The sequence below is a fragment of the Benincasa hispida genome, chromosome 10 (genome assembly GCF_009727055.1).
Source record: "Benincasa hispida cultivar B227 chromosome 10, ASM972705v1, whole genome shotgun sequence".
Taxonomy (NCBI): domain Eukaryota; kingdom Viridiplantae; phylum Streptophyta; class Magnoliopsida; order Cucurbitales; family Cucurbitaceae; genus Benincasa; species Benincasa hispida.
Genome location: NC_052358.1, coordinates 2150636 through 2162163, shown reverse-complemented (window position 1 = coordinate 2162163; position 11528 = coordinate 2150636). Strand labels below are relative to the sequence as shown.

Genomic DNA, 11528 nt, shown 5'->3' with positions numbered 1-11528 from the left:
TTAGAAATACCTATTGATATTTTGATCAACAATTTGATAAAATTGAAACTTTAACAATTTATCATTGGATATTGATATTTTAAACTTGGGTGGTGAATTTGAGTAACCATAAATATTTGGTTTGAATGGTTTGTTTTATGTGAATATAGATATTTATTTTTCATAAAATTACATTATAAAAATGATTTAAAAAAATGATGTGGAAGTGAAAATCACATCCTCAACTTTGTAAGGTCTTGTTGGAGAAATAAATACTTTTAGACTATGAATAGGATGGGATCCTTTGAGATTTTTGTCATTTCCATATTTGACTTGATTTTGATCAAATGTCCTTAAAAGCCACAAATCATGAAATTAATTTTTTGTCATTTCAAAAAGTAACGAGTAGATTGAAATAAATAGCTAAACATGATAAAAAGGAAACATACACCGAATTTTTATTATATGACAAAATAAATTAATGCACTTTCAAATATCCCATGGCCATTATGTTTTTTCCATAATATAGTATGTGATATTTTAATAGAGATACTCCCCCCTAGTACAATATGAATGCGTTTTTTCTAAATATAAAATATAAAAATTATTTTACAAATTTACAAAAATGGCATAATTCAACTTCAAATTCAAATATATTATAAAATATCATAATAAATCAATTCATATATATAAGAAAACTTATGCATAAAAACTACTCCGTTTTATAATATAATATAATAAATATCCTTGAAGTTTATCCATTGTTTAAAAAAAACTAAAATGACTTTTGAGATTTAAAATCACGTGGTAATGACTTAAAACGATGTGGTGATCCAAATTTTGCTTTACGCCACTACTACACTATCATTTTAAAATCTCAAACATTTTCTTTTTTCATAATTTTAAAGGATTTCTACTTTAAGGGAGATTTTGTAAGTAACTCGGCGAGTGCTTTCTAAGAAGGACTTGATTTGGGAAAAGAAATGAAATACGAACAAACCAACTATGACGCAGATGCTTTAAGCTTAAGTAGGAAGATAAAAGTTAGTAACATTTAAGTGTGAGGCAGTGACAACCACCAACAAAGTCATGAGGACCATATCACATCGCATACGAGATGAGATTGAAAAAATACTCGACTGAAGCCTTTTCCACCAAGCGATGGAATGGAAAACTTAGTTTGGACCAAGGATGAGCTCTTGGTCACAAACGAGAATATAACAAAAGTGTATATATATATAAAAGGTTGAATTGATCCTCATAAAAAGAATTTGATAAAAATTGGGATACATTATGAAAAAAAATCAAATTTCCAATATATTGAATCAAGGGTAACATCGTAAAATTTTGAAACTTTAAAAAATAAATGATGAAGTTCGAAATTAAAATATAGTTTTTTTTTTTTTAAAAAAAAAAATTCATATTACAAATCAATCGTTTATAGTTAGTTTATTTTTATAGTTTTTAAATACAACATTAGAAATTCAACGTGTTGTTGTGGTAAATAATAATATCAATAAAAGTTTTTTTAAAAAAATATAAAAAGATAATGTGGAAATCGTTAAAGAAAAGGGGAAAATTGAATTTTTAATTTTATTTTTATGAGAAGGAGAAGTACGTTACCCATCCCGTTCTCTCATCTTTCCTTTTCACCTTTTTTTCCCCAAAAGGATAAAACATATAAAAAACAAAATTAAAAAAAAAAAATCAAAATTCGAATTTTAATTTAATTTACTCGACTTAGAGACAAAGCCCGACGGCAAACTTAAGTAATAAAAATTTCAAATAATAAAATAATTAAGGTTATAAATAGACATATTATTAATTGCTTCTAACAACCCATAATTAAATATTATATATTCCCAAATCACATTTTTCTTCTCTCTTATTTTAGAAGATTTTTCTTCTTAAAACCCAAATTTTAATTAAACTCACCCACCGATTCCCTCCAGCAAATGTCTTTGAAAAGTTTTTGATATTTCTTTATTGTCATGATATTTTTCTTTAAAGGGAATTTAATAAATAACCGAAACCTAAAGTTAGGAATGTAAATTTAAGGAGGACTTTTGAGCTACATCATGTGTTTGCTATTTTAACGGTAATTTTCTACTAATATTTCATTAATTATGATAATTTTATCTTCTAGTTGCAATGGATACATTACTCTTTTCCTTTAGTAAATGGGTTTTTTCTTTTTAATAATTTATTTAATATGTTAACGTTAATTTGTCTTTGTTTTCTTAATGCCATTTTTTTTCAAAGTGCCGTTTTTTTTTATTATTTTTTTTTCTTTTTAACTATTCTCTCTTTTCCGCTTTAACTCAACAACTAACCCGTAATCAAACAATTGAGAAATTTTCACATATAGCACAAGTGTCAAACTATTTATAAAGATAACAAAAAAAAATATTAATAAATACTGATAAACTTCTATCAACCTCTATCAATGACAAATTTGTATCAATTTCTATCACTGATAGACTTTTATTGGTTTCTATTACTGATGGACACTGTTAAACTTCTATCAATTTTTATTGATAATAGATGCTAATGACTTCTATCAACACCTATTTGTGATAGACAATGATGACGATGTCTATCACAACTGTAATTAAATTTTGCTATTTATGTAAATATTTTCTCTTATTTTTTCTATTTTTTAAAACTTCCCTAAACAATTATATACTATTATTAACATTTTTACAGTGGGTTATCTTGCTTTTCTTTTCTTAATAAAAATAATTTGAAATTTAAGAACTAAATTGAATTATAATTAAATTCTCAAGAGTAAAATTAATACATTTTTAAACTTAAGGTCTAAATTGAAATCAAATTCAAATTTAAAGATTAAAATAAATTAAATCCAAAACCTAACAACCAAATAAGTATTTCTCCCACTCTTTTTTTTATCAATTACATAATTTTAGAAGTTAAGGATCAAACGATCAACTTTTAAGATGATAACAAATATCCTGTATTTAAATATTGACTTTTTTAGTTAAAAGAGACTCCATCGTCTTTTAATTCAATTTGTTTTTTTTTTAAAAAAAAAAAAACTAAAAATGAAAGGTGTCAATAGTCAACAAGCTAAGAGCCTCATAAATTGATTTAGTCGTAGAGGTGTTCAAAAAATTCGACCATCCACTGGACTAACCAACCCAAATTATAAAGGTTGAGTTGGATTAGGCTAGTTTTGTTTTTGAGTTACGTTAGTTTTATTCTTAGGTTGGGTTGGGTCTCGGATTGACTAAATAAAAATTTGGGTTGACCCAACCCAATCAGTTTACTGTATTTGAGTTAATGAATTTATGAATTATTAATATTTTGTTTTAAAATTGTTATGATGTTTGTATCTATTTAAAATTTGTAATTAATGTCATAATATTTGGTTTTTAACATTTAAATTTACGAGATTTTAGTTATTAGTCATGTGTTGTAAATAAATTTATATATTTAAAATTAATAAAAAAAAAGGTATAATCCTACAACCAAATCCAATCTAGGATCGAAGATTTTATTTGGATATCTTAGATTGTCAATCCAAACAATTCGAATTTTTGGATCGATCTAAAAAAATACTTTCAATCCAATTCAATCCTAACCTATGTACATCTCTACTATTTATTTGTATGCTTGAATACATCAATCTCCTTACAATTTAATTCAACAATAACAAAATTCCCCCTTTTGTTTCTTTTTTTGGGTTTGGGCAGCTAGTTGTTGGGACACACAAAAAAAAAAAAAAAAAAATGTAAAATTTAGGATGAAGAAGAAAAAAAGTGAAAAAGCATGGTTGTTTTGCTTTAAAAGAGTAGAGCAGGTAATGAAAAAATACAAGCGGCCAACCAAACCCAAAATTAAGTAAATTAATAGTAAAATGAAAGACCCAATTATGTTATCCTATTTACTATATATACACCCATTTCTCCCTCTCATTAATCACGCACTCTCTCTCTTGCTCTTCTCTTTCTCTCTCTGCTTTACTGCCTTTGCTACTGTTATCCCCTTCTTCAATTTCCTCTTGAAAAACACTTTTGGTAGCAGAGGCAGAACAGAACCCATTGGGTTGGCACAGGTTGTTAAGAGAGAGAAGAGAAATCACAGGCATTTTCATTCAGAAATTTCTACTTGAAAAAGAAGAGAGAGTTCTGAGTTGTAACTTCCCTTTTCTGTTCTGGTTTTCCATATTTTCATGGATTTTGTGTTAACTGCTTCCCAATTACAGATTTAAACCCGCTTCCCATTCACATTTACTCATCTTTGTTTTCTTCTTGAAAATCCCATTTAAGAACTCGTCGATCTGTTGGGATTTTCTCCTTCATTTCCTGTCTCTGTAATTCGCCGCTCTGTTTCAGAGAGAGGCTATGGCTGAAACTACACAAATTCTGTTACCAGAGTCATTTCAAGGTGGAAGAGGCGATTTCACTGAGCAAATTTGGCTGATATGGGAGCTAATCAAAGCGCCATTGATAGTTCCTATACTGAGATTAATGGTTTATATCTCATTGGCAATGTCTCTGATGCTTTTCTTTGAAAGGCTTTATATGGGAGTTGTTATCATTCTGGTTAAACTCTTTTGGAAGAAACCTGAAAAACGATACAAATATGAGCCCATTCAGGATGATTTGGAATTGGGAAGCACAAATTTCCCCCATGTTCTTATTCAAATCCCAATGTTTAACGAAAGAGAGGTCCTCATTTTGATTTTTACCCTCCCCTGTTTTCTGTTTGGATCGTACATTTTCCAGTCAAATAAACAGAGTTCTGAAATCTCTAACTCTTTGTTTGTAACAGGTTTACAAGGTCTCCATTGGAGCTGCTTGTGGACTATCATGGCCGGCCGATCGTCTTGTCATCCAAGTTCTTGACGATTCAACCGACCCTGTCATTAAGGTACTCCGAAACTTTCTCTCCGTTATCACAAACTTTCTGCGATGTGGGTTTTTCAGATTCTTCATTTTTCTTTTCTGTTTCGAGTCCTTTTCTAATCTCGTGACTCTCTAACTTTTTCAACCCATCATTTTCAACCCAAACCCCCAAATCACGAAATCCTGAGTTCACAAAACGAAACCCACACGATCCTTATCGAATCGAGTTCAATCCGAATCTTCATTTCAATGAAACTCCAATGTTGAATTTATACATACATTTTCGCAGCAAATGGTGGAACAAGAATGCTTAAGATGGGCGAGTAAAGGGATTAACATAACGTATCAAATCAGAGAAACCAGAGGAGGTTACAAAGCCGGAGCTCTGAAAGAAGGGCTTAAACGGAGCTATGTTAAACACTGTGAATATGTCGCCATTTTCGACGCCGATTTTCGACCGGAACCGGATTATCTCCGTCGTGCCATTCCGTTCTTGGTCCATAACCCCGATATTGCCCTCGTTCAAGCTCGCTGGAGATTCGGTAAGCTACCTACTGCTTTACTTTTTCTGTTTACAGTCAATTCGATTATGTTCTTGATTTCGCTTACAATGGCTGCTTGATTCTTTGAAATTTAGCTGCACCTTGTTTATTGGTGGAAATTTAATTAGCGTTGATTAATTCCATTTATGGATTTGATTAATTATTTTGATGTAATTTCCTAGAGTGTCGGTGGTCTAATTAGAGTGATCTTTTAGAAAGAGTAAATGAATGCATCAATAAATAAATAAATAAATAGTTTTGGGGATTTTTCCTTTCTCTCTCTTTTAAAAATTAATAAATAAATAAAGGGTTTTCTTTTATTTTTTGCTTTTCTGTAAGTTTTTGTTTTTGTGTATTCACTCTTATCGTCGGCGGGGGGAAGATTGGGATGCAAGTCGGGCCCACACTAACACACAAAAAAGAAGCATCAATCACGGGGTGGGTCCACCTTCTGCCAACATGATCGGGACACATGTTCTACAGAAGCTCATCACGAGCTGTGGGCCCCATCCCCCCTCAAGATTACGAAATTCAATAAAATAAATCAATGGAAATATTTAGCATTATTATTAACCGACGATTTAAGATCTTCTTTTTCTTTTTCTTTTATTTTGTATATATACCCACAGAATTTTAAGAAATAATACTCATTCTTTTCTTTTTTAAAAAAAACAGTGATTTTTTTTTAATTTAAAATTTGTACTTAAGTTTCTAAATTCTTAAAAAATGAGCACAGTTTCTAAACTTTTATTTTAGCGATTAATAATTTTTTTATTTGGAAGATAATTTTTAACAATTTAAGTATACATTTGATATAGATTGAAAGTACAAGAAATGATTAGATATTTTTTAAAATTTAAGATTTATTAGATATAAATTTTGGACCAAATTTATGATTTAATCATTTACATGTATATATATATATGTTTCTTTTTATAATCGGAATATATTTATATATAGCTTAATTGATGCTTCACTTTTTTTTTTTTTGTATTTATTAAAAACTAATTTCTGTATTGTATAATGTAATGTGGTTTAGTAGGTGAAACTTTAGACTAATTTCTTTTCTATTGCCGCATTAATGGACTTCGATGAAAGGACCATAATGTCCTCAAGGGATATTAATTAGCATTGTCAAAATTCAATTTTATTAATAAACTGCATTATTTATTTATTTAATTTTCGGCTTCGCAATTATTGGTCGCAACGTTATAGCCTTCTGCGGATAGTCAACATCCTGTCCCATAAGCTTTAGCACAAATTTGCGGTATTGTCCGGGGTAGAACTGTCATTTCACATGTTGAAATGTTTTCTTCTTATTTTCTTCTCCTTCTCCGTAAAGTTCGGGGTCCAATGCCGAAGGATGTGGAGGAGGGTAGTTTTGTCATTTAGAAAAAGTTGCCTCCACTGTCCACGTGCCTTTTCGCAAAATTCTTTTTTCCTTTTTTTAATAAATAAATAAATAAATAAAGACCTTTTAAAAAATAATATATAATATATATATTTTTTTTTTTAATTTCGGTATTTAAAGTGATTCGTACAATGAGCGCCTTATTGTAGGCCTCGTTATTGCTACCGACACTACTGAAGTTTGTCTTGCTCTGGATGACGTGGCACATTCTTTGCAGTGATCACGTTAGGGGTAAAACAGGAATTCTGTGATTAAATTTTGCTAAATTAACTAATCAAAAGTTGCCAACTCATTCCTCACATGAAAGTTCCTCCACGTGGGCCACACTTGAAAATTCGTTACATGTCCACGTGGCCTACTTTTTTTTTTTCTTTTTTTTTTTTTTTTGCTCTTCACTTTGCTAGCTAATGAATACAAATTATACATGAGTAACAATATTATTATAATTATTACATTAATACATTGACATTACTGTAGTAGCAGTTGTTGTGACAATAATTATTCTTCATAGGTACTTGTTGATTTGAGTTGGGAAAGTCATTTTCATAATTCCAAAAATTCCCACCCTACAATCATTTTTTTTCTTTTTTACTTTGGGAAAAGGGTATGAAAGCAAAATTATTTTTTATAACAAAGTTATTATTATTATTTTTTTGGAACAGTGAATGCAGATGAGTGCCTGTTGACAAGAATGCAAGAGATGTCTTTGGATTACCATTTTACTGTGGAGCAAGAAGTTGGTTCTGCTACCCATGCCTTCTTTGGCTTCAATGGTATTCTACATTTTACTCCATGATTATGTTTACATTATTATATTAATTAACTCATTCTTTAATCAACTAATTTCCCCTAAACTAAAACTACTAAAACTAGTTTGAAATTTGCAAATCATAGCCATTTATCTTTACAAAGAAGCATATTTTGGTAATGGCTCTATAGACCATTTGATACGAAGATCATTATTAATCTTCATCATCACTTAAAATGGAATGAATATTGTTTGAACTTGTGCCTAACCATTCACTTTTTGTTTCTTGCTTCCCATTTTCAAAATGGGAAGCTAAGCAACATGGTAGATTATCAAATACATCTATTTTTTTAAAATGTCCTAATTTTTAAACATCTGTTAGTTTTTTGACTGTTTTTACAAAATGAACAATTAAAGTAGATGCATGAATGATTCTCAAAGAAAATCAAGAATAAGAGCCTAAATTTTTTTATTTATGAACGTTTAACAGTTTAATTGATAACATTATAAGTTTCACACAAAGTTTTTTTCGAAAGAAATGCAATGAAAATGATAAATTGATATACTTACAAAAGTTCAAGGTTGAAATTGATTCAATTTCTGAAGTTTAAGGGTATAAATGGATGTTTTTCCAACATTTTTTAGAAAATTCCTAAAAATTAATATGTTGATGATTTTCAAAGATAGTCTTAATAAAGAGTCTAAATTGATTGGCTTATAAAAATGAAAAATTTTAATTAATTCAAATTATAAGTTTCACAAAATATTGATCTGAAGGGTGTAAATTGATACATTACAAATTCAGAATTTAAAGAGATGCTAATGAAGAGTTAAATTGATATTTGCCTCTTTCTTTTTTTTTTCTTTTTGGTTGAAAAAACAGAAATGTAATATATGAGAATGTGTGCAGGAACTGCTGGTGTATGGAGAATTGCTGCCATTAATGAGGCAGGTGGATGGAAAGACAGGACCACAGTGGAAGACATGGACCTTGCGGTTCGAGCTAGTCTTAGAGGCTGGAAATTTGTCTACTTAGGTGATCTGCAGGTGAAAATACATAATTAACCTTCTTTATCTATATTTAGTATTATGCTAAAAACCAAAATTTCTTGTGCTGTTTCTTGTCCATTATCTTTGTCTGATTAGCTGACTAAGCCATGAATTTCTTGCCCGACAGGTAAAAAGTGAGCTTCCTAGTACTTTCAAAGCCTTCCGTTTCCAACAGCATCGTTGGTCTTGTGGCCCTGCCAATCTTTTCCGCAAAATGGTCATGGAAATTGTCAGAAACAAGGTCTCATTACAACCTCTGTTTAAATGAACAAGTCAAATAGTTTCTTGTTTTATATCGTTCTTTCGTGTTAAAAGTTTAAGTCCAAAAAGTAAAATTAGTTGTGGTAATTGATTGATTTACTTTAGTACATTTTATACTTTAAAAGTAGTTTTTTGTTTCGTTTTTTTAACTCCAGATTTTTCTTCTTGTTGCAGAAAGTTAAATTCTGGAAGAAAGTTTATGTGATTTACAGTTTCTTCTTCGTGAGGAAGATCATAGCCCATATGGTCACTTTCTTCTTTTACTGTGTTGTTCTTCCTCTTACCATTTTGGTTCCTGAAGTCTATGTACCAATATGGGGAGCTGTTTATATTCCTTCAATTATTACCATTTTGAACTCGGTGGGAACTCCAAGGTTTGTTTGTTCTCTTTTTACTGTCCCTTATTTGTGTTCTTTTTCAACAAAAACCAAAATTCATCTCTCTCTTGTACTATGGTAAATGCAGGTCAATTCACCTTCTGTTCTACTGGATCCTTTTCGAAAATGTCATGTCGTTGCACCGTACGAAAGCAACCCTGATCGGTTTATTGGAAGCCGGCCGAGCCAACGAATGGGTTGTCACTGAAAAACTTGGAGATACTCTCAAAAACAAGGCAGCTGCTGATAAGAACAAAGCAGGTGGCAAAATACCTAAAATAAGGTTGAGGTGCAAGTTTGGAGACAGGTAATTCTGTTTGAAATCACTTTTGAGAGTAGTACTTTTAGGTGAAACTACTTTTTTACTTTTTCAAAAGTCATATCAAATTCACTCTGAACATCGACAAATGAACTAATCCGTTCGTTATTTGTTTGAAATGATGAACAGAATCAACACATTGGAACTGGGATTTGCAGCATTCTTGTTCTTGTGTGGTTGCTATGACTTTGTTCATGGGAAGAACAATTACTTTGTGTATCTTTTTCTTCAGACATTCAGCTTTCTGATCACTGGAATTGGATATGTTGGCACCATCATCCCAAGCTCTTGAAAAGTGAAGACCACTTCTATTTATTTGATCCCTTTTTTGGCTACAAAAGTTTATATATATATATATATATTATATATATATAAATATATGAAAAAAAGAAAAAAGAAAAAAAAAAAAAAAGAGTATGTGGGGTTCTGAGTTATTTTAAGATGCAACTAATAATTAGTAAAGTTGATAATGTTCTACAGAAGAGGAGTAGCCTGCCTAACTTAGAAGAAAGGGGTTTTCAGATAAAGGTCTGAGAGGCATCAGAAATTGCAAGAAAAGCCAGCTACTTTGAAAAATTACAGTCATTCCCAAACAAGAACAGAGAGGTTAGGATTTGAAGAGGAAAAAGATGAATTGCTTATGCGTATTTTCGTCATTTAGATTGTTTTTCTTTTTCTTTTTTTAAATTGTGAAATACTTTTTGTCATTTTATGGGGTTGATCCATATGTTACTTTTTTATTTTTTTTCCTTAGCTTTGTGGGGGAATAAAGCACATGAATTAAAGGGTGAACTTGTAATAACACTTGTTTACCATTTCAAGTTTTTTTTCCTTTTTCTTTTTTCTTTTTCAGGAAGAATGGTTAGGGCATTGCATTTTCTTGGGAGAAAATCAATTTTCTTTTTAATTTTTAATTTTTTTTCTATTGATTGTTAGCTTTATGTAAGAGTATCATGTTTGGAAGTTGGATAGTTTTTATTTATGGTAAAATTATATTTCCACCATATCTTATGTCTCTCTTCTTCTAACTACTTTGTCTCCCCTTTTATATCATTGTATGGCAGCTTGTTTTACCTAATAATTTTTTTGGAAAGTATTAATTTATATCCTTAATCTTTAGGGGTCAATTTACACTTTTGTGAAACTTATAATTGTATCAGTTAAACTCCTACACTTTCATTAATAAATCAACTTCGATTCTTAGACAAAAGTTCATTTGGAAATCAATCATGCATTTACTCTAATTGTCACTTTTGTAAGACTGACATTTGAAAAAAGCTACACACGTCTGAAAAATTAATGTATGGATGATTTTCAAAAGTAATTGTAATACATGGTCTATAAATTGACTATCTTATGAGTTATTTAGGAGTTTAATTGACTCAAATTATAAGTTTCACTCGATAGCAGTTGAAGGAAAACAAGATGAAAGTGTAAATTGATACATTTACGAAATTTCATAATTTAAATTAATACAATTATTAGTTCGAGTTTTTAATTGATATAATCTAAATTGGGGTATGAATTTATATTTTCATTTTCTAAAAAACGAATATCGTTATCTACGATGATTTAGTAGTTTGTAATACATAAGGTGTCGTATATAATTTTTTTAATGAATAAAAACTTCAATTATACCTCCAAACAAGACATGATAATGAAGTGAGTAAATCCAAGAAAACAAAGGAAAACAGCTTTGGTAAACAATGAACTTAAAATGTTGTTCTTTTCATTGATGCTTTTATACTTAAAATTGTTCTTAAAAAAAAAGAAAAATTAATTACAACTTTCAAACAACCCTAAACAAAATCAAATAAATTTGAAAAGAATACAATTGTCCTTGTTAATACTCTTATTCAACATGTCATTTCTTTTGTTTAATCAACATATCAAACACTTTTAGAGGTCATCACTATGTTACTATATGATCTTTTATTCATCTATCTATTTTTTCAAAAAGATATTGTAATTAA

At 29.7% G+C, this 11528-nt stretch overlaps 1 protein-coding gene across 5 annotated transcripts; it reads left to right on the top strand.

The window, feature by feature from the left end:
- The first annotated feature begins 3912 nt into the window (after positions 1 to 3912).
- Positions 3913 to 10559, top strand: LOC120088298 (glucomannan 4-beta-mannosyltransferase 2). Of its 5 annotated transcripts, XR_005484891.1 has the most exons (11): positions 3913 to 4670; positions 4774 to 4872; positions 5137 to 5389; positions 7463 to 7573; positions 8459 to 8595; positions 8726 to 8839; positions 9034 to 9233; positions 9325 to 9543; positions 9685 to 9850; positions 10036 to 10161; positions 10409 to 10559. XR_005484891.1 is itself a non-coding variant. In XM_039045497.1 (10 exons), the coding sequence occupies exons 1-9, from the start codon at positions 4344 to 4346 to the stop codon at positions 9845 to 9847; spliced, it is 1623 nt and encodes a 540-aa protein (XP_038901425.1). In that variant the 5' UTR covers positions 3913 to 4343; the 3' UTR covers positions 9848 to 9850; positions 10036 to 10559. The 5 variants fall into 5 exon arrangements, 3 of the variants coding, with proteins under 3 accessions (XP_038901425.1, XP_038901427.1, XP_038901424.1); XM_039045497.1 differs by having other exon boundaries at positions 10036 to 10559; XM_039045499.1 differs by having other exon boundaries at positions 10019 to 10559.
- Positions 10560 to 11528: the final 969 nt, after the last annotated feature.